Source organism: Aspergillus chevalieri, chromosome 1, assembly GCF_016861735.1.
Source record: "Aspergillus chevalieri M1 DNA, chromosome 1, nearly complete sequence".
Taxonomy (NCBI): Eukaryota; Fungi; Ascomycota; class Eurotiomycetes; order Eurotiales; family Aspergillaceae; genus Aspergillus; species Aspergillus chevalieri.
Window position 1 is genome coordinate 353,342 of NC_057362.1, and position 21,669 is coordinate 375,010.

At 50.9% G+C, this 21,669-nt stretch overlaps 8 protein-coding genes across 8 annotated transcripts; 6 read left to right on the plus strand and 2 right to left on the minus strand.

Annotated features, from left to right (window-relative positions):
* Positions 1–157: 157 nt before the first annotated feature.
* ACHE_10124S (glutamate decarboxylase) lies at positions 158–1,860 on the plus strand (the record flags this gene model as incomplete). The annotated part of the gene is made up of 4 exons (XM_043275798.1): positions 158–417; positions 464–491; positions 542–1,707; positions 1,755–1,860. The coding sequence occupies 4 exons, from the start codon at positions 158–160 to the stop codon at positions 1,858–1,860; spliced, it is 1,560 nt and encodes a 519-aa protein (XP_043131245.1).
* Positions 1,861–2,088: 228 nt separating this feature from the next.
* Positions 2,089–4,333, plus strand: ACHE_10126S (uncharacterized protein; the record flags this gene model as incomplete). Its single annotated transcript, XM_043275809.1, has 2 exons — positions 2,089–3,121; positions 3,174–4,333. The coding sequence occupies 2 exons, from the start codon at positions 2,089–2,091 to the stop codon at positions 4,331–4,333; spliced, it is 2,193 nt and encodes a 730-aa protein (XP_043131246.1).
* A 214-nt stretch (positions 4,334–4,547) lies between these two features.
* ACHE_10127A (uncharacterized protein) lies at positions 4,548–5,244 on the minus strand (the record flags this gene model as incomplete). The annotated part of the gene is made up of 3 exons (XM_043275820.1): positions 4,548–4,674; positions 4,765–4,985; positions 5,071–5,244. The coding sequence occupies 3 exons, from the start codon at positions 5,242–5,244 to the stop codon at positions 4,548–4,550; spliced, it is 522 nt and encodes a 173-aa protein (XP_043131247.1).
* Positions 5,245–7,868: 2,624 nt separating this feature from the next.
* Positions 7,869–9,847, plus strand: ACHE_10128S (uncharacterized protein; the record flags this gene model as incomplete). The annotated part of the gene is made up of 10 exons (XM_043275831.1): positions 7,869–8,079; positions 8,134–8,211; positions 8,272–8,396; positions 8,467–8,630; positions 8,681–8,764; positions 8,817–8,993; positions 9,053–9,136; positions 9,196–9,479; positions 9,543–9,645; positions 9,712–9,847. 10 exons carry the CDS (start codon positions 7,869–7,871, stop codon positions 9,845–9,847), a joined length of 1,446 nt encoding a protein of 481 aa, XP_043131248.1.
* Positions 9,848–12,191: 2,344 nt separating this feature from the next.
* ACHE_10129A (Gfo/Idh/MocA family protein) lies at positions 12,192–13,365 on the minus strand (the record flags this gene model as incomplete). Its single annotated transcript, XM_043275842.1, has 3 exons — positions 12,192–12,932; positions 12,982–13,266; positions 13,321–13,365. 3 exons carry the CDS (start codon positions 13,363–13,365, stop codon positions 12,192–12,194), a joined length of 1,071 nt encoding a protein of 356 aa, XP_043131249.1.
* Positions 13,366–14,692: 1,327 nt separating this feature from the next.
* ACHE_10130S (carbon-nitrogen hydrolase family protein) lies at positions 14,693–15,786 on the plus strand (the record flags this gene model as incomplete). Its single annotated transcript, XM_043275854.1, has 3 exons — positions 14,693–14,850; positions 14,916–15,093; positions 15,151–15,786. 3 exons carry the CDS (start codon positions 14,693–14,695, stop codon positions 15,784–15,786), a joined length of 972 nt encoding a protein of 323 aa, XP_043131250.1.
* A 1,292-nt stretch (positions 15,787–17,078) lies between these two features.
* On the plus strand, positions 17,079–18,569 carry ACHE_10131S (putative RNA exonuclease; the record flags this gene model as incomplete). The annotated part of the gene is made up of 3 exons (XM_043275865.1): positions 17,079–17,307; positions 17,370–17,776; positions 17,847–18,569. 3 exons carry the CDS (start codon positions 17,079–17,081, stop codon positions 18,567–18,569), a joined length of 1,359 nt encoding a protein of 452 aa, XP_043131251.1.
* Positions 18,570–19,480: 911 nt separating this feature from the next.
* Positions 19,481–21,287, plus strand: ACHE_10132S (putative choline sulfatase; the record flags this gene model as incomplete). Its single annotated transcript, XM_043275876.1, has 2 exons — positions 19,481–19,891; positions 19,944–21,287. The coding sequence occupies 2 exons, from the start codon at positions 19,481–19,483 to the stop codon at positions 21,285–21,287; spliced, it is 1,755 nt and encodes a 584-aa protein (XP_043131252.1).
* Positions 21,288–21,669: the final 382 nt, after the last annotated feature.

Sequence of the window (21,669 nt, forward strand, 5' to 3'; positions counted from 1 at the left end):
TCCATATTCAAGGCTAAGCTTTGAAGCCAAGTCTGGACCGGAGGGGCCGGTTTAGCTGAATACTCCGAGTACAAGTACAGACTGAGGGGTCCCTCATTCCCCTCTCTCCTTTCTTCTCCTACCTTCTTACATAGGATTCTGTTTCATACAGTGCGCAATGGTTCATCTCGCTCAGATCAAGAAAAACCAGCCCTCCGACCAGGACGCTGCCGGCCGGTTGGCCAACATTCAGCTCGATACTCCCGTGCATGATGGCGGGGTTCGGGATGGAGACAATTACGCCTCCAGTGTGTATGGCAGCCGGTTTGCCATTCAGCAGATGCCCGGTCTGGAGATGCCGGAGCGAGAGATGCCTCGTGATGTCGCTTATCGGTTGATCAAGGATGAATTGAGTCTGGATGGTAACCCGATGCTCAAGTATGTCCCCTCCTGAGATCAATTGAGGACCCCGTTAATGTTGTAGTCTGGCGAGTTTCGTCACCACGTACATGGTATGATCGAGTATAATGTCCTGGGCATGGGGAGTGGCTAACAGAAACAGGAAGATGAGGTGGAAAAACTCATGTCGGAGTCCTTCAGCAAGAACTTTATCGACTACGAGGAATACCCCCAATCCGCTGAGATCCAGAACCGCTGCGTCAACATGATCGCTCGGATGTTCAATGCCCCCACCACCAGCGAGAATGAACATCCCATGGGTACTTCGACCATCGGATCCTCCGAGGCCATCATGTTGGGCACGTTGGCCATGAAGAAGGCCTGGCAGAACAAGCGGAAGGCTGAGGGTAAAGACACTTCTAAGCCTAACATCGTTATGAACAGTGCCGTTCAGGTCTGCTGGGAAAAGGCCGCCCGGTACTTTGACATCGAGGAGCGCTATGTCTACTGTACCGAGGAGCGGTACGTCATCGACCCCCAGCAGGCTGTGGATCTCGTCGACGAGAACACCATTGGTATCTGTGCCATCATGGGCACGACCTACACTGGTGAGTATGAGGATGTCAAGGGCATCAACGACCTCCTGATCGAGCGCGGACTGGACACTCCCATCCACGTTGACGCGGCCAGCGGTGGCTTCGTCGCACCTTTCGTCAAGCCGGACCTGGTCTGGGACTTCCGTCTGGAACGTGTCGTCTCGATCAATGTCTCCGGCCACAAGTACGGTCTGGTTTACCCCGGTGTAGGGTGGGTTATCTGGCGCTCGCCGGAATACCTTCCCCAGGAGCTGATCTTTAACATCAACTACCTGGGCGCAGAGCAGGCCAGTTTCACCCTGAACTTCTCCAAGGGTGCTTCGCAGGTCATCGGCCAGTACTACCAGATGATCCGTCTGGGTAAGCACGGCTACCGGTCCATCATGCTCAACATCACCAGGATCGCGGACTACCTTGCTGCGCAACTGGAAGAGCAAGGGTTCAGAATCATCAGCCAGCGTAGTGGCAATGGACTGCCCGTCGTGGCATTCCGTCTGCCCGCGGATCGGTCCGGGCTCTATGATGAATTTGCGTTGGCGCACCAGCTGCGCGAACGGGGATGGATTGTGCCGGCGTACACGATGGCGCCGAACAGCAACCAGCTCAAGTTGATGCGTGTGGTCGTCCGCGAGGATTTCACTATGGGACGGTGCCAAGCCCTGTTGACGGATATCCAGTTGGGTATGAAGACGTTGCAGGAGATGGACGAGAAGATGGTGGACAAGTACACTTCGTAAGTTCCCTTTAGTACTGTAACTGTCTCAGCGCTAACATAAACAGGTATATCCGGACCAACTCGCACAAGTCGCAGCATAACCATCCGGATTACAAGGGCGAGAAGCATTCGTTGCAGGGCCAGACGGGCAAGACTCACGGGGTGTGCTAAAGGACAGCTTTTAAATAGTTTAGAGCTTAGCTAGCGAGGCGTACTCGTGATAACCTTCAGCCTCACGTCGCCACTATATTTATATCTTCTCACTAGCACTTGTAATCGTGTCTGATATAATTGTCTGATCGTCGTGTATTTATCATCGCTCCGTCCTCTCCCCGTGCACATATCCATATCCCGTATCCTCCTTCCTCCGTCCACTTCCTCTCCTTCTTCTCCCCCAACATGCCCTTCTTCAAGAGAAAAAAACACCAGCCCGAAGCATCTGCCCTGACTATCCACTCAGCAGAGCAACTGTCGACCGTCTCCTTCCAGCAGAACACTCGCTCTGGGTCTTCCAATCCTGACTTCTATCGTTTTTCCGACTCCCGTAGTAGAGATCTCCGCACCGACCGACAACAGCCCCTCCATCGACCATCTCAATCTCATTCTTACTCTCAGGCACAAGCTCTCCAGGAACCAATCCCAGAACCTGCTACCATCCGCCGTACTCAAACCGCTCATCTCCTCCAGGACCCCGAACCAGTACGCCCCTCTACCATCTCCCCTGTCTCTACGATTCAGATGCTGACCCGACAGCGCAACGCCGACCACGACGACCGGCGCAAGCTGCAAAAACATCAGACAACGAAGAAACCCCCCTCGACTGCATCTTCCCCTCCCTCGTCCACCGCAAAAGACATCCCTAGTTTCCTGGGCCGAACCCTGTCCAAGTCGCACCGCTCGCGGCCAGCAACAATAACAACAGCCCCCAGAGGAGCGCGTCGATCAGCGCCGAAAGACGATGTGTCATTGAATTCCCAATCAATCCCGGAGATTTCGACGACAGCAACCGACTCGCAGCAACTAGCCGCAGCCGCACGGGAGGGTGATACTGTATCTATTCAACATCGGACCAGCACGAGCACCGCCGACTCGGACAAACTACAAGTACAAGCTAGCAAACACGGGTCGAACCAGACGCAAACACAACCACAATCGCCGCATCAGTCGATACGGCCCCCTTCTCAGCTGTCTCTAGCGACCTCGTTGATATCTGCTCATAGCGACACGGCATCTCTGCAGGCCATGGCTGCCGACCGTGCTGGACCCGCGGGTCAATCGAATCAGACCGGTCGCCAATCGCCATATCTGGCTGATTCGAAGAATAACTCGTCGACTAGCCAGGACCAGGGACGTAGTACCCCCGGTCCGGCTCAGGGTCGACGAGAGGAGGAGGGTGACATGCGGTCGTTGGTGCAGAAGCATGAGGAACTTTGTACGCTGCCCCATATTGCTGTGTAGTTTACGCCATGGACTAATGGAAACAGTGGCCAAATACTCCAAGGTAAAGCGCTACTACTTTGAGAAAGACGCCCAAGTGCAACACCTCCAAAACACCGTCGCCCACCAACGCATGGCCGTGTCCCGCACCGTTCTCGATGACAACGAATACGCCAACCGCTTTGGCCGTCTCGACGGCGCCATCAAAGACCTTGCATTCTCCATTCGCAAAGACTGGAAGAGCCTCCCACATTGGTTGATCGGTTACGTGAACGATGATGCCCACACCGTCGGCATGAAAGAGATGACAGCTATCGGTCGTGCATTCATCAGCCGCTGGCTCGTCGAAGAGATCTTCCATCGCCATTTCCACCCATCCCTCGAATCAACCTTCAGCCAGCAATTGAAGAGCATCGAGAACAACCTCCGCCAGCAGCACGGCTCCAAGTCCGTCATCACCGAAGAGGATAAAGAAAACGCCATTGCTAAGATCTCAAATTGGCGACGCACGACATTCGACGGACTAGGCGACGCCCAACTCCACGGCCGCACGGCCGACGAAAACCGCGCAAAACTCGTCGACCACCTCGTCACCAAACTCGTCGCCTCTCTCGAAATGCACCTCAACACTCCCCCACCCGTAGGCATGGACAATGGCGCACGCCTAATCGTCGAAAACGCAGTCGGCGTCGCAGAGAAGATCCCCCTCGAATCCCGCGACATCTGCGTCGAATACCCACTGCCAGGCTCTATCCTTGACGACCGCCAAATGAAGCCCGAAACAGGCGTCCCGCCATTAACGAACGTGAAACCAGAAAACGTGCGCCGTCCGGATCTCGAGTCTACAGACCCTGCTGGACAGGGCCAGTCGACCGATACAGATCCCACGGCCAGTACAGATCCCGACTCTCCCTCCTCGCAATCGCCCTCTCCCACATCATCCCCGGCTCCGGGGACAGCGGGGCCTGAGAAAAAGAAGACGTCGATGCTTGGGTCGTTGATGGGGAAGCGGAATACACCCGCTGCCCCCGCTACACAGGCCAAGGAGAGTAAGGATGACAACAACAACAACAATAACAACAACAACAACAACGGGGCGGTCGTGGGACCAACGAGGATTCGATTTGCCTCGTTTGTTAGCGCCGAAGTACGCGGGAAGGGGCCGGTGAATGTATTGGCGAAGGCACCGGTCTATGCGCTTGAGTGATTCTTTTGTTTCTGTATGGGTTTTTCTGTATAGGCAGTTTATGAGGACGCAAAGGTAGGATGGTTTGTCTATTTGAACGTTACAAATACATACTCCATAAAGTTGATAGCGCTTGTACAGGATGGTTTGAACGATGATCATGACCCTAACCTTCATCCACTCGTAACACATGAAATTTATAAATGTATATCAAAGGACAAACTCGAATTTATCCTCAAACCGTATCTCCAGCCTTATAATCACCCTCTACACCGGCCTCCACATCCACATTCGCGTTCCCACCCCTCTTCCACACACTATACTCCCTCACACAAACAACCGACAAAAACCCAACAATCCCACTATAACCGTCCGCGTTAGCCGCTCCACCCTCCCCCCAATTCCCAATTCTCAATCCCAAGAAGAACAAGTAAGGAAAAAAAGAAACTCACCAAAGCACAAGCGCCAACCCCGCCACAACCGCCCCCAAGGCTTGACTACTAGCACTCCTCCCCCCCACAGCCCCCATAATACTAATAACAAACAGCACGAACCAAAACACCGTGTCGATGATATCCAGTGTCATGTTCGCTTTCAAACTGGCCCATTTGCGCAGTTTGTGATGGTAGGTTGTTAGGGTTTGGTAGAGTAGGAAGAGGGCTGCTTTTATGCACTGTGCCATATTTATTAGTATAAAAGTTTGGTTGGGGGGGTGGAAGGGGATAGGGTTGAGGGGGAGAGGAGGGCAGGGGACGTACGACTGCTATACCCCATGTGTTCGTTCTTGTGGAGGGGGTGCCTTTATCGGCTATGCGGGCGATGATGAGAACGAAGGTTAGGAGGATTAGGGAGGCGATTGTGATGTAGAGGTTTTTTTTGAGGGCGGGGGTTGGGATTGGGGTTGGGAGGGGCAAGGGGAGGCGCATTTTCATTTTGGTGGTTGTATATGACTGAGTCTGAGTTTGCGAGGTGAGATCGATAGACATGATAGTAACTAGAGTATAAAAGATGATATAGGTTATTTGTATGTATGTATCTGCGGAGGTATGGGGTTATTGAGTACATCAGAACCGCATTCGTACTCGTATAATTACTGCCGCCTAATTATTTTAAAGGGTATTTTTTATAGATATAGGCAGAGATTTTACCAATTTTATCTGGAACACAGGTGCTTGAAATGATCTACGTACGAAGGTCGTAGGGTTGGGCTCGCATTCGTATCCATGGCTCGATTCGGATGTCCGTACGAGTGCGGGAACGAGGTTGCCATACTGTATTGTCGTTCGGTTGACAGGGCTTGATAGTTCATTTTATTTAGGGAACGATTTAGATGATTGCTATCTGTTAGAGACTCTGAGGCCCCGATATGGCTCTGATGGACTGCCGCTAGCGAACCTGTATGTACAAGTAGACTGGCAGGGTGAGATTGCATAGTCATTCACTCCCTAAATATATAGCTCGTGTGAGTAGTGGAGTGTGAGCGGCATGCTTGATTCACCTTTGAGCAATGCCTTTCTTACTCCGTTTCTCGTGCCCTATCAGCGTTCTATTGCGGTAGTGCATGTCTGGGGTGGATCTTTGCGCTAGTGACTTTAAGCGTATGGCAGCTTATCAAAGAGCTCTTGAGTCTTGTCTTTACAGCGCCAGCGGGGTCTCTACTTACTTACAACTTGTTTAGCACGAATCTGGTACATGCTTGCACTTACGGTCTGTATAAAACGCACCTTTCACTTGCTGTCATGACTGGCTTGTCAGAACCATCTCCAACACGCCATCTGTCTGGGGTGAAAAGACCATACAACACCCAGATGTTGCTTTTTGTTTACACAGAAAATGTTGATAGCCACTGGCGAATTGAAAACCGGTTTAAATTTTTACTGTCAAGACGTCGGTACACTCCCGATCACTACGATACTTCTCATGGTTTCGACCACGACCTGATTCCTATTCTGACCATGGAGAAGTCTACAAAGAATCAGAATCTCGCCCTGAGTTCAGTTTACAAGCCGAGACGCGCTAAAGTGCTCCCTTTGTTTATAGCGATATCGACTACGGAGTACAAAGGGTATGGGAATAAGGAGTGGACGTGAGTAATGCTGAATCCAAAGGTGTTTGTTTTGTGACATGCATGCGATACCCTCAGGTTGCTTTGTATCTTAGGTCTACAAGTAGTCCCAATTAGAAATAGTCTGCCTTGGTCATATAGTTGCGTTATGGTACGGCTCTATCACAGTATCATTACAGCCATAATACAGCTTCTACAGCCAACTTTCCAACTGAGGGGCTTCTCCGGGCTCACCAAAAATCATAATATCCCTCTGCACCTGCTCATACTTGCTCCTTGGCTTGCTTTCTGTATTATAGACGAGACTTCCTTGTCAACTTCACTATTCCAATCCACATTTCCACCTCGTTCCAGGTTAGTCTCAAACACCGGTGGCCGTCCATCCCCAATCACAGTCGCGGATTCCACAGCCGGATGCATCTCACCATGCTCCTTGAATGCCCAAGAATCAACATTCCGTTCCACAGCTAGGACGATATTGTCATCTAAACTGTCCTCTTGCTTACAATTCGCAGATTTGGTTGGGTGCTTTGAGAAAACGTCACCGGAAGGAAACTCCTTTAGATCTGGGAATGTGAGAAACAAGTATTGATTATCCTGGTTGCGGATATACCGCATTTTATAACGATTTGAACGAGGAGATGTATCATCCTATCTAATTCCGGGGTGATTTTCGTTGCCGGGGAGCAGGGATATGACCAAGCGTAAAGAAGTCGGAATTGTGCCGTCCATTGTGGGGGATCACCTGGTGAAGGCTTTCAGATTTGTCCCCACACTTGACTCTTACGTATGCTCGTTGCTCTGTGCTGATGAAAAGCAGGCTCAAGTCGTGGACATACCAGGCCTATCATATGGAGCCGAAGCCATTGCCGTGATGGAAAAGAGCGCGCACAGAGACGAGACCCTGTCTGACAGTCGACAGAAGATGGAGCAGCAAGGCCAAGGTACACGTTAGGAGGGGCTGTATTCTTTTCAGTCATGAGCTGGTCAGATTAGCCGATTGTCAAGGAGGATATCGTTGATGCTATGGAGACAGATAGTGTTAGGATAGATACTTAATTGCGTGATATCAGTAGACAATTCAATTAAATCAGTGCGTCTTGGAGATAGAGACATACACACTCGGACTTTTGCCGCTATCAGCATCGGATTCCAAGCGCGTTGTCGGCAAAATAGATAGCGAAGTGAGAACCTCCGGGAACTACAACAGAGCACGAGTTCGATCAAGATGCCAGATACTAGTCGGTTATGATAACCCGACCAATCACCATCTGCGAACCTATCGCCAAGATAGCGAAGCATCGTGTGGACCTTCCGTATGTCTAGAGGAACAGCTTCAAGATAACCGAACCTCGAAGTGCGGAGATAAGCTCCACACTTCGAGGCTAACTATACTTCCCCAGAATTCGATGCCGGGTGTATAAATAAATCGGCTTCCAACATGCCCCTCAAGATGTCGTATACTCGCTGTGCCTGTACGATATCTTCGCAATGACTGATACGAAGACAGCCTCTCCCAATGTGCGCAATGAGGATCCTGCCTCGCCAGCCGATACAACCAATCACAGTCATGGAGTCGACATGGAGCTGTACAGGGCGACAGTCCCGCTGTGGAAACGAGTATGGCAGCACAGTTTGACGCAGATGATGATTCTGAGCGTCCAGTCTTTTTGTGGACCAGCCATGTCTGACGCGATAACTGGTGAGTGTGCCATCAGGGTTGAAATCGCCTGAATACGGAATTAATCATTTCCAGGTCTCGGTGGTGGTGGTCTCGCAACTCCTCAGGTTTCAAACATTGCGAACGCAATTCGATATGCCATGCTTGCTCTCGGTGTGTATCCCGGCAGCCCTTCATCACTTCTGGTGTACTGACGGAGTGGTTGTGTCCTAGTTTGCTTTTTCGGCGGTCCCATCGTGAACAAGCTCGGTGTTAAGTGGGCTTTGGTCATCGGCTCAATGTCCTTTCCTATCGAGGGGTCGGCATACTACTGCAACAGCAAGTTTGGAAACCAATGGGTGAGTTGCCGTCGGCATCAACGAACAGCTCCCTAGAGTACGCAGAGGGTCTGACAACTTGTGTCTATAGTATCTCATCCTCAGCGGTGCCATTGCCGGTATTGGCACCGGTTGCTGGTATGTCGCTGAAGCCGGTGCCATCATGACGCTTGCACCTACGGGCGCTCGTGGAAAGTATTTGGCTCTGTGGATTGTGGCGCGGAATCTCGGACAGCTGGTTGGAGGTGCAATCAAGTGAGTTTCTCAGCTTCTGCGATAGATGGGCCTAGCTAATGGCAACCAAGTCTGTCAAAGAACCACGTAAAGGGGGCCAGTGCCAGTGTCACTCCGGATACTTACATTGCCTTTGTGATCATCGAGTGCATCGCGTGAGTATCCCGAGGGACCAAGCAAGCAATCCATGCTAATTCTACCGTCTAGCTTTCCATTCGCGCTGATGATTACTCCTTTCGAACGCGTAGTCCGAGATGATGGTACACAAATTGTCATGGCAGAGACCCTCACCACCAAGAAGGAAGTTAGGCGCATTGCGAAGACGATAACCTCGAAGCTCATTGTGCTTTCTGCTCTTTGGGCGCTGTGGTCATTTTTCTACAGGTACACACTGCCGGTCCCATAGGCTATTGCTACAAGAATGGAATAACTAACAAATGCAGCGGGAGCTGGTCCACCTACCTAGGAACCTACTTCTCCGTCCGCGCCCGAGCCCTTTCCTCTCTAGTGTCACCTTTTTTCTGCATGTAAGTCCAACAAAGCCCCCATCCTCGCAACACCAACTAACCTCGCCTTCTCTTACCAGCATCGGCTGCTTCGGCCTCGGCTTCATCCTCGACATGAAATACCTTGGCCAGCGCCGCCGCGCCCAAGTTGGTCTCTACACTGTCGTCATCCTCAACATCGGCGTGTATATCTGGTCCATTATCATGCAGACCAGATTCAAGCGCCATGATCCTGGCAAGATTGATTGGGACGACGGACTGTATCCTTCGTCATTTCTGCCGTATTTCTTTGTGCAGACGACAGGCCCATTGTCGCAGTCGTATATGTATTGGCTGCTGTCGTCGTTTGCGACGGATGCACAGGGTGAGTATCTAATTTTAGCATTAAGGCTTTGGGAGGGATGATGGATTGCTAATGACCATGCAGAAAACGTTCGTAATGGCGCTGCATTCAGATGTATCGAAGCTATTGGTCAAGCGATCGCCTACGGCATGAATACCCAGACAGAAAGTGACCCTCTTACTGGATTGTACGTTCTACCTTTTCCATAGCACCCATACATCCTTGCCAGAACCCAACTAATTTTATTTAACAGTTGTGTGACATTCGCCCTTCTCGGGGCCGCTATACTCCCCATGATCATGCTCGTGAATACAACACCAGAGCGTATTCCCGCCGATGTAATTGCGGAGCAGCAGAATGCCACTTCTCGAAAGGGTGATGAGGCCTGAGATACAGGGACCTCATGCAATAGAGATGAGCCTATATAACAATATATGATTCGATTTCATTCAATATATCGCGCCAGATTGACAGCAGAGCACTACTGTCTCTCGAAAAGTAAATCACAACCCCCCGCAATCCGCGACTTCCCACCTCCTCTTCAACGTCAAAAACGGCTTCTCCATAGGCCAAGCTCTCAACCCCCTCGTCCGCTCAACAATTCCTACAAGCGCATCCCTCTCCTCCTGCTCCGTAAAATACTCCCCATAAAGCGTAATAGCAATCACAGCATTAACTAGTGCCGGCTGACACCGCAAATGGCCTAACGCAATTCCGCAGACGTTGAGGACTATCGAGCGGACCTGGGATTCGGCTTTACGGTGGAGGGAGCGGGGTGCGTTCCTGAAAGTGTCATGGATTAGTATGATATGATGAAAAGCCAGAGAGATAAAAGGACATACGTGAGGTGCGGACTTTCGGCGATGAGGATCATTCTGGCTAGTTCTAGGTGTTGCGTTGCGGTTACTTGGGCGTCAGAGGTGTACCAGACTGTGGGGAAGATTTCGCCTTTGGATTTGTCTGCTTTTCGTGAGAGGATTGGGATTAGGTGGGCTTTGTAGGTTTGCATGAGATGTTCTTGGTGGTTGTTAAGTCGTTCTGTAGTATATTGTTAGTCCAGTCTGATAGAGGACAAAGCAAAGTTAATAGAAAAGAGGGTTGTACCCCATTCCTCAGGGGACTTCTCTCCCCAGTACCACTTAGCAACCTCACCAACAAGCATGATCAGGGTATTTGCGACTGACGCATTCTGCCAGTCTTCCGGACTGAAACGCATGCTCAGTGTTCGCTCCCTCGTGAGCGCATAATATACCTCCTGTCGAATAGCGATCCAATAAGCCGCCGTCGCAAGCGACTGATTCAGCGGGGAAGAAATCATCGAGTCGATAATAGTCTGCGTAATAGCCAGGAAATTAACCTGCTCACGGAACTCAATTCCCACCTCCTCGTTGTCTCCCATGTCTTCTTCTATCTCTTCATACTGCCGGAGAATAACCGCGGCCGCCATGATATTCTCCTGTTCAATGGAGTCTTGGATCTCGGGGAATCGCACTAGGCCCGGGATACATTGCAGCATGTATTCAACTGCAGTTGAGCTTTTTAGATTGATAAGTAGTTGGTCGTGATATAGCACGCCATGTGGTGTCATGTACTGTGGTCGTCGAACGAGATGGCGGGATGATACTGCAAAGAGTGCATTGCGCAGCGTTGGACAGTGTTGCGCCCGGAAGGGGACTACTAGTTGGAAATGTTTTCTTTCGTCGCAGTGATCAAACTGTACCAGTCAGTAAATGTAGAGGTAGGGGTTAGGTATTTAGCTTACCAGTGGAGATAGCTCTTCGATAAAGTAGCGTAGAAGGCATGATTCTTGGATGCTGGCATAAACTGGAAAATATGGTTGTTCCTCACAGCTTATTGGACAATCCACAACACCGTGCTCAGAGTTGTTCTTCTGGCCAATATCAAACCCAGCAGGTGGGCCAAAGTGAACGTCTTCGCCACTCGTCCCGGACGAAACAGGAAAAGACAGAGTGGACAAAGTCCCCGGTGATACGGTATGCGGATTAAACTCTTCCAACCCTGTACTCTCATCGAAAATCTGGTGCGGTTGGTCAACAGCCCCAGCCTGGAAACGATCATCTTTCCCCTCAGGTACGAGCAATGGATCGACACATCCCAAATCGATCACACTCCCTGAAGTTCCAAACAGCCCCTGAGACGAAGCTTGTCCATCCACCAAGCCCGAGACTGCAGGCATCTCCAACCCTGACGACGACGACTCTACTCGCACCGGAGCCTTCCAATCCCTAGGCTTACTATTGACCCACGTCTGATCCCCCGAGAACCGCGTCTCAAAGTTATTCATCGACCAGTGCCGAAAGTTAATCTTCCGGGGAGCATGTATACACTGTAGGCCTTTTGCCTTGCAGCGCTTGCATGTTGGTTTTTGCTTGTCGCCTGTATTCGAGTACTCCTGTTAGCACGGGATATGGGGTTGGGTTGTTGGTACTATGCTGTACATTTTAGGTGTTTTTCGCGGCAATTGAGACAAGGTGCTTTGGCTGTTGGCATTGCTCATAATAGTTGTCGCTATCAAGAATCAGTGTTAGGATTGTACCGGCGATGGTTGTCGCTTATGGTATTTTGCGGGGGTGGAGATCCCCGCGTTTTGCTACTTTAGGTAGGAATTCCCGCATAGTGGAATTGTCTCGAATCAAAGAAGTCAATTTTTGGAGTTATATGGAGAGTAGCATCAGATCAAGCTCATATAGACTGGCAAGCCAAATGGGCACTCTAAAGTCTAGAAGCCTGCACCTGCTCCCCCCTCTCATCAAACCTCACAACCTCTCCCGTCAACAACGCCTGCTGCAATCCCCTCCCAATTTTCATAACTTTGATACCCGTTTCAAGCGCCACAGGAACCGGCCCATCATTCACGACCGCATCGACAAACTCATTTGCCTCCCTCGCAAACGCATCCTCAAACCGCTCCCAGTACTCCGGCTGCACCTCATGCCTCATCCCCAACTTATCCGCAAGAACCACATTGTTCTTCCGCGGAACCACATTCACCATAACCTTACCATCAGTGCCAGTGATCTCAGTACACACGTCATGCCCATGCGCCTGCGTGCGCGAGCAATAGAAATACGCTATCTTGCCGCCCCAGAACTCAACAATGCCGACCGCATTATCCACGTCGGACAGACCCTTGAGTTCAGGGTGATGCTGTAGGGTTCCCGCAGCCCAGCAGGCCTTGGGGATCGGGTTCCCCAGGAACCAGAGGGAGAGGTCGATATCGTGGATCGCGCAGTCGACGAAGATCCCGCCGTTGCGGGAGGCGTATTTCACGAAGAAACCAGAGTCGTCGCGGAGATCGCAGGTGTTGGAGCGGACCATGAAGGGAGATCCGATGGCTTGTTGGCTGAAGATTTTGTCGCTGGTGTCTCGGTAGGAGGCGTCGAAGCGGCGGGAGAAGCCGGCCATTACTTTGAGGGAAGGTTTGCTTTTGGCTGCATCGACGACGGATTGCGCCTGTCACTGTTAAATTTAAGTAGCGATTAGATGTATGGAGCTTGTATACCTCTTCGAGATCAGTGCTCAAAGGCTTCTCGCAGAGAACATGGACGCCCTTCTCAATCGCCGCCAAAGACTGGCTCGCATGAACATCCGTGCTGGTTGAGATCCAGACTGCCTGGAGGCCTGGGTGAGATAGCATCTCGTTGTAGTCGCCATACGCCTCAATGCCAAACTCCTTGTATTCCTCGTTTTCCTTTGCCCAAGCAATTTCGTGGGGAGTCGTGCTGCATACGGCCACAACCTGCGCCCGGGGAGTGCGGTACAACAGGGTGTGGACGTGACGTTTGCCCTGTGAAAGATGTCAGACACGAGATAGTAGAGAGTATTGGAGTGAGGGATGTACCATTCGGCCTAGGCCAACAACTCCGATTTTCAGACGGCGGTCCATGGTCGTGGTGCGTTTTGAAGGGCGGTTGGTATGTTGACGGTAGAGATGTATTAGATGTTCAGAGAAGATTGATTTCAAATTCTTGAGGGAATCCTCGAGCTATTTATCATTTTTCGTGAACTAGCATTCTACTCAGAAGTACAGCATCGCCAACTCCATAGGGCAGGGCACCGGCGGCGCTTTCCAAATCCGGTAATTCTCGGCTTAGGGCGTCGCGGGGACTTGACAAAACTAGTTAACGGGATACAAACATAATCAATTGGACATTGAGCGTGTCGCAGATTTGTTCATATGTGCTCTCAGGCTCTACAGCATCCACTCGGAGTGAAACAGACGGGAATCGACTGACCCATTGGCAGGCTTCGCCCGGCGATATCTTAGGGTATTAAGATGCGCTCTGTCACTATCTCCCTAAGGGGACCTGGATGGCCAATTGCTAAGGTATATGCAGCTAGTGAGCATCATAGAATCAAGGGAGCTATAGCTCCATCATGGCCCATTTCCGAGAATAGAAGCCTTCTCCGGCGTCGCTTTGTGTTAGAAAATCACATGGCAGAACGAATACGATAAAGACTATCATTATTAGATACTATATCCGGCCAATGATAATTAAACGCAACAAGTGTACCCCAAGAGGACCAGAAAACCGGCCAGTAGATTGCCGCTCGAAATAGCAGAACGTTGAATAGGCTAGATCTCGGAATCGTAACACATCGAACCCAGATCTATGCATCTTCAGAGAAAAAAAAAAAAAAAGATGCCAGGGTTGCTGCCCATGCCTCGTAGCAGCAGGAACGCTCCATGTTGAGCAGCACGGCTACGTACCTGATCTAGTTGTCTAGCTGTTATTGACCAGGTTTGCCCAGCAGAATTCAATGAAAGGACGTTAGGCACATCGCGCAGGCTCATACTTGTCAGTCTTGCAGCAGCTCAACCGGGCTTTACTTTGTTGATGAACTGTGGCTCGCGTGGGTCTTCAGGAACCCAATGCACGCTTTCTCTCAATCATGGGAATCCCGCGCCTTTTTTGTGACTACCATTTGGTGTAAGGTCTCGAGACCTTTTCCATTGAGGTTACATAGTCGGACAGAGGAATTCCAGGGGACAAGGTATACAGACATGTGCTTAGCTTCAATTATAACACCCAAACAAAAGTACTATCAGACTTGCAAGGATGATGCCCATCCGCGGCAAGCTAGGATAAACATAACCCCGCAATTTTCACCCTCATGACAGCACTTATAAATGCTCAATCACCTCGCCAGTCCTTGGTCTATCCTCAACCTTACAAACCTGACCACACCACGACCCCGAAAATTCAACAACAATGGATCAGAAAGTACGCGTCGCCGCCGTCCAAGCAGAGCCCGTCTGGAACGACCTCGAAGGAGGTGTCCAGAAAACCATTTCCATCATCGAAGAGGCAGCGACAAACGGTGCCCAGGTGCTCGGGTTCCCTGAGGTGTTCATCCCTGGGTATCCTTGGTATGTTTTTTCTCAATTCAGGGCTTAAGCTTAATACGGGCAATGTTGGTAGCTGACTGACAAAGGAGCATGTATGCAAAATCGCCGTTTGACAATAGCGGTTTCATGCTCGAATACATGCAGAACTCAATGTCAAGGGATTCCCCGCAGATGGCGCGTATTTGCGCTGCAGTGAAAAGGGCTAGCTTGTTTGTTGTGTTGGGTTACAGTGAGCGGGATAAGTGCTCTATGTATATCTCTCAGGTACATAACCACCTAAACTGAATGTGACGTAGCAACCGCTTACTCGAAACGAAACAGGCCTTCATCAGCCCCTCCGGCGAAATCATCCACAACCGCCGCAAAATCAAACCAACTCACATTGAACGCGCCTACTGGGGAACCGGCGAAGGCGACTCCCTGCAAACTGTCATTCCAACGCCCCTCGGCAAAATCGGCGCCCTAAACTGCTGGGAACACAGCCAGCCACTACTCCGCTACTACGAGTACTCACAAGACGTCGACATTCATGTCGCCAGCTGGCCTGCAATGTGGGACGCACTGGGGTCCATCAAGCAGAAGGGGAGCTATCAGGCCAGCGGGACGATGAGCCGGACTCTATCGCAGACGATGGCGTTTGAGGGTGCGTGTTGCGTGCTTGTTTGTAGTCAAATTATGACGGGGAGTAATGCGGAGATGAATGGGGTGGACGGCTGGGGGTATCCGATGTTTCCTGGGGGTGGGTTTTCGCAGATTTTCGGATTCGATGGGGAGCCTTTGTGTGAGGTGTTGGGGGCGGGTGAGGAGGGGATTTTGTATGCAGACGTTGATTTAAGGGGGAAGTTGAAGGCGAAGCAGTTTCTGGATGTTGTTGGGCATTATTCGCGTCCGGATCTTTTGAGTTTGCGGGCTGATACGCGGGCTTCACGGCCGGTACACTACGCCAATGAGCCGTAGAGTGAGAAGCTAGGACATATGAATAGCCTATCCTGCCCCAACCTGAGCATCGGAATGACCATCGTGTCTTCTGTTTAGACAGTTGGTGCAATGTTTTGATATGAATAAGGCAGTGTTTGTCATATTGTGCTCTCAAATAAGAGGTTCCGTAAGTGTATACTCCGTACTCTCTAGTTAATGTACTTTGGTCAGAGTGGTAAGCGGGGTAAGTAATGGATTACTTATAGAAGGCAACCTAACAGTGAACCTCCTCAGCTTTCCTATTGACTCATCTTACACTATATATGACACGCCATACATGTTTTTCGGTGCCTTCGACATAGATTTAAAGATGGAACTGATCCCAGATTGCAGAAATTAAGTACTCTCAATGATGCCCTCTTGATAACGATAACAGATCTTTTTCTCTTCCGTTTTCTAGACTATCGTCACACTGCTCAACGATGGTGTCGACTCTTTGTCAAACTCAGCCCAGAAGCAACAAACATTCAAACATTGAGCATCTACTACGACGCAGAAGGACTCTGGGGCACGAAGCCACCGTGGAATATTGAGGATCCATCACATTATGGGATAAGACGAAGCGTGGAATTTATCCGTGGAGTAGCGAGATTGAAGATGCACAAGGCAGTGAGATCAAAGGGTATCATGCCGTGCATTGACCAGCATATTTGAAAGAACGGATTGGGTTGAAACCGGTCGTTAAAGAGTGTCCTGGAGGGAGTCTTGAGGCGAGGGCATTGAGGGATTATGGAACACAAGATGGGACTGATAGGCTGAAGCCCTGAATCCAAACTCAGGATACGCGTTCTTCAATCCCTTTGTATGAGGCTAAAATTATTTCAGATTTCGAATATCAACCATGTAAGAAATGTCGTCCTAGCTTTAACTAAACTTTTTAGATCTCGGTAGAAATTTCCACTAAAACTTGAATGTAACGGGATACAGCTACGGATAGACACATGTATAACGAGATGTGTTGTACTGCATGCAATGTGAATGCCAAATCAGGTAACCTCACCTGCCACCAACTCATCAGCCTCATGATTCCATCTCCTCTTTACCCCCTATTTATCCCTCAAGTCCATCTTCTATACCGTTTACATCCAAATTCTACTACTGTTGATTTGACAATACACGAAGATCCCGCCTAAATAAAGAACACGGAGAGCCCACTTATCCTACAGTCTACTACGTATGCGAAAACAGTAACATCAAAACAACACTCACCACCACCACCACCACCACCACCAACAACAACAACAACAACAACAACAACAACAACAATAATAATGTCCCGCCCACGCAAGACAACCACCACCACCAAAACCGACCCCAAAAAGCCAAACCCAGTCCCAACTCCAACTCCAGCGCCCGTACCAGTCGCCTACTCCGATGCCTACTTTACGAAAATGCGTGCTTTTGTCATGACTCCCGAGAGCCTAAAGATTGAGGGATACAAGTTGGAGAATCTAGGGAAGGATGAAATCTTGGGGTTTAGGAGATGCCGGGATTGTCATGGTTTGTTTTCTTTTAACTGGATGATAACTGGTGGTGTGGTAAGTGGTGCTGATGAGGAACAGCTAGGATACGGACAAGAAAGTCGGTGAAGAAGGATGAGAAGAAGAAAGCTGAGGATGGGGATGGGGACGGTGAGGGCGGTGGAGGTGAAGGAAATGAAAAGAGGGACAGGCGCAGGGGAAAGAGTAGGAAAGAATCGGGGGAAAAGGACAAAGGTGAGAATGCTATGCAGGAGATCGATGGATCAACAGTTACGGACGAAAAGACGGATGACGCGGAGAATGACGAGGACAACGAGGATAGGAAGGATGGGGGTGTGCGGGTGACGGTGACCGTGCGAGAGGTGACTGACGAGACGGGCAAGGGCGAAAAAAGTGAAGCGGCCGGAGATAAACAGGGCAAGGAAAAAGGAGGCAAGAAAAGGAAAACAGCCGTCTGTCAGTTTCATACTGGTCGGGTTATGGACAAGGTTCAATTCTAATCAATCAGTCTGGAATTTTTATTTGTTCTGAACTGACGTATCTAATCTCGGGATATAGCACTTTACCTGCTGTCAGGAGCATGTTTCAACCCCCGGTTGTGTCGAGATGGATCGACATACGCCCGTGGAATATGCCAAAGGAGAATTGGAAACGGAATGGATGCTCTACGCGACACCTACAAAGCCAATGAAATGGTGGGATCCCCGGATGGCGGTGGCCTTGGACTGCGAAATGGGGGTATCAATCTACGGCGAGCCGGAGCTAGTGCGGATCAGCCTGGTGGATTTCTTCACGGGTGAGATCCTGATAGACTCGCTGGTGTATCCACGTGTACGGTTACAACATCTCAACACTCGATACTCCGGGGTAACCCGGGGGATGCTCGAGACGGCGCGAAAACGGAAGCAATGTATAATGGGCGGGCGGGATGCGGCGCGCGCACTGGTGTGGCGGTATGTCGGACGGGAGACGATCGTTGTGATGCATGGGGGTCAGAGTGATATGATGGCGTTACGATGGATTCATGATCGAGTGATTGATACGTTTGTAGTTGAGGGGTGGCGACGGTCTGCTGCTGCTGCTGCTGCTGCCGAGGCCAAGAAGAGTGAAGCAGAGCCGGAAAAGAAGGAAGGAACCCCAGGCGGACGATCGTTGAAGCATCTGACGGAAACGATCCTGGGGGCGCAGATTCAACAGGGGCGCGGCGGACATGACAGCGTGGAAGATGCGATGGCGTGTCGGTGGTTGGCGGATTGGTATGTGCGAACAGGACTGGGATGAGAATACGTCAGACGAATGGCGTGCTCAAACGGGCGAATTGCTCATGTGGGGAGATGAAGATCTGGTATCAGATTAGCTTCTTACCACCAGAGTATGACTCTGAATCCTGCCGGGGTTACTCTCTCACTGTCTATACACTACTTCTACTGAATTCACATTGACTCTCAATGTGTCTCGTGACTCTTGGCATCCGCCTCAGCCGGACCAATCAGCACAGTGGCAAACCATGACTAACACGATCCGAACGAGCGATAAGCAAGTGGAGCAGAACACCGGATTGGGAATCGAGTCACGAACCAATAGGATGTCTCGGCGGGGAATGATTGCCGAGTCGGGAATGGCGTGATTAGCGGCTAGTGAATACGGGGATACTATGGGGTTCTCTGAGGACAGATAGCAGTCTCTGCAAAGCAAACATAGCAGAGATATTATACTGGGAGGATTAGAATGAGGGATTGAGTGATTAAAATATAGTAGACATGCAGATAGAGATAATCTATGTACAACGCCATTGGATGCCCACGCCGTTTGCCATACGCATGCAGATGGCACAATCAGTCCCCCATACTTTGCTTGTGCTCAGTCCTGTGACTCCTGACGATCTGATAGATGGAAGAAGAATCGAAGCAATCACACCATTGGAGGCGACGATGGTTCCATTGTTGCGGTCTTAATAATCCTTTTTTTTTTTTTTCCCTTTCTCCACCGATCTTTATAAGACTTCGGCCTGTCCTCGGCGGAAAGTTTAAGTGACCCTGTCTTTCTTCCACCTCTTCTTTTTGATTCTCCTCCTTATCATCTTCTACCCCCCTCCTCTATCTCCCTCTCTCTTTCTTCCCCTCCTCTATACTGACCTCTATACTGATACTGTCTACTATTTGTGTCTTATCGCATCAGTGAGGTGACTGAAAATGGCCGCCAAAAAACCCAACATCCTCTACATCATGGCCGACCAAATGGCCGCGCCTCTCCTGGCCTTCCATGACAAAAACTCCCCCATTAAAACTCCCAACCTCAACCGTCTCGCAGAAGAAGGTGTGACTTTCGACTCAGCCTACTGCAACTCGCCGCTATGTGCACCTTCGCGATTTGTGATGGTGACGGGCCAGCTGCCGTCCAAGATTGGCGCCTACGACAACGCTGCGGACTTGCCCGCCGACACTCCCACCTACGCTCACTACCTCCGTCGCGAAGGATACCACACTGCGCTGGCGGGGAAAATGCATTTCTGCGGGCCGGATCAGTTGCATGGTTACGAGCAGCGCTTGACCAGTGATATTTACCCTGGTGATTACGGCTGGTCCGTGAACTGGGATGAGCCGGTATGTGACCAGAGTCTGGAACGAGCGAGTGGACTAGTGCTGACAATTGCAGAAAATCCGCCCCGATTGGTACCACAACATGTCCTCTGTCATGGAGGCTGGCCCTGTCGTTCGCACCAACCAGCTCGATTTCGATGAGGAGGTAATCTACAAATCTCAGCAATACCTGTACAACCACGTCCGCCAGCGGACGGACCAACCGTTCTGTCTGACCGTCTCCATGACCCATCCGCATGACCCTTATGCCATGACAAAGGAATTCTGGGATCTTTACGAGGATGTGGACATTCCGCTGCCCGAGACCCCCGCTTTTGACCAGGATCAGCAGGATCCTCATTCGCAGCGTGTGCTGCAGTGTATCGACCTGTGGGGCAAGGAGATGCCTGAGGAGCGTATCAAGGCCGCTCGCCGTGCTTACTACGCCGCTTGCACATACGTTGACACCAACGTTGGCAAGCTGCTCAAGGTTCTGGATGATTGCGGTCTGAGCGATGACACTATCATTGTCTTCACCGGTGACCACGGTGACATGCTTGGCGAGCGCGGTTTGTGGTACAAGATGACCTGGTTCGAGAACTCCGCTCGTGTGCCTTTCATTGTGCACTACCCCAAACAGTTCGCTCCTAAGCGCGTGTCGCAGAATGTCTCCACTATGGATCTTCTACCGACGTTTGTTGATTTCGTCGGTGGCGAGCTTGTGCACGAGCTGCCACTGGACGGTGTCTCGTTGCTGCCTCATCTCACTGATGACCACAGCGGTCCCAAGACCGACACCGTGCTTGGCGAGTACATGGGTGAGGGCACACAGTCGCCCGTCGTGATGATCCGTCGCGGCCGGTGGAAGTTTGTCTACTCGTTGATCGACCCGCCCATGCTCTTTGACCTGGAATCCGACCCTCACGAGAGGGTCAACCTGGTCGCCGGTATGACTGAGCCATCAGTCACCCCCAAGCCCGCTAAACCCACTCAATCTGCGGCAGCTGCCCTTCCCACACCCGACGAGACACCTCGCGTCTCTCCCATTCCTCAGCGCAACACCTCCTCCTTCCCCTTCCCATCTCCACCGCGCACTCCCAGCCCGGCCAAACTTCCCGGGCCGCTACCCGACACCACGGACCCAGCCAGGCTGCTTGCCTACTTCAGCGAAGAGACGCACGCCCGCTGGGACCTGGCGAAAATCAAGGACGATGTGCTCCGCTCGCAGCGCCGTCGGCGTCTGGTGTACTCCGCGCTGATCAAGGGCACACCGTCCATCTGGGACTACGAGCCGCGCGTGGACCCCAGCACAACCTACATCCGGAACCAGGGCAAGGGAGCTCTTGATGATGTGGAGTTGATCTCGCGGTGGCCCCGAGTGTTGCAGCAGGCTGCCAACGCTATGGGGGCCGCCGTTTAGCTTGGTTTCAGGTTAAAAGATTTGCGATGTTGAATTTGTCATGTTATTCAGCTATCTTGGCGTTGCTAGCGAGCATTTATTTCATATGGGGGATATTAATGAGTTAATACGGTTGTGCTTTGTATGTTAGTGTACAGTATTTGAGAATAACACCCGAAATGTATACAGCGTCCTTTCACCTTAGTCGTATTTCCTTTATAGAGATGCTACCGCGGAATCATTCCCTTTCTTTCCGCGCAGGCCCAGTGCCGAGATGCCAATCTACATCTGCATCTCAATCGTGACAGGCCCAACAGCCGATAAACTTTATCTTTTGATAACAGTTCCTGCATTCCCCTCATGTAGCCGAGCCCCCGCATACATCCTCCAGGGAAGCTATAAG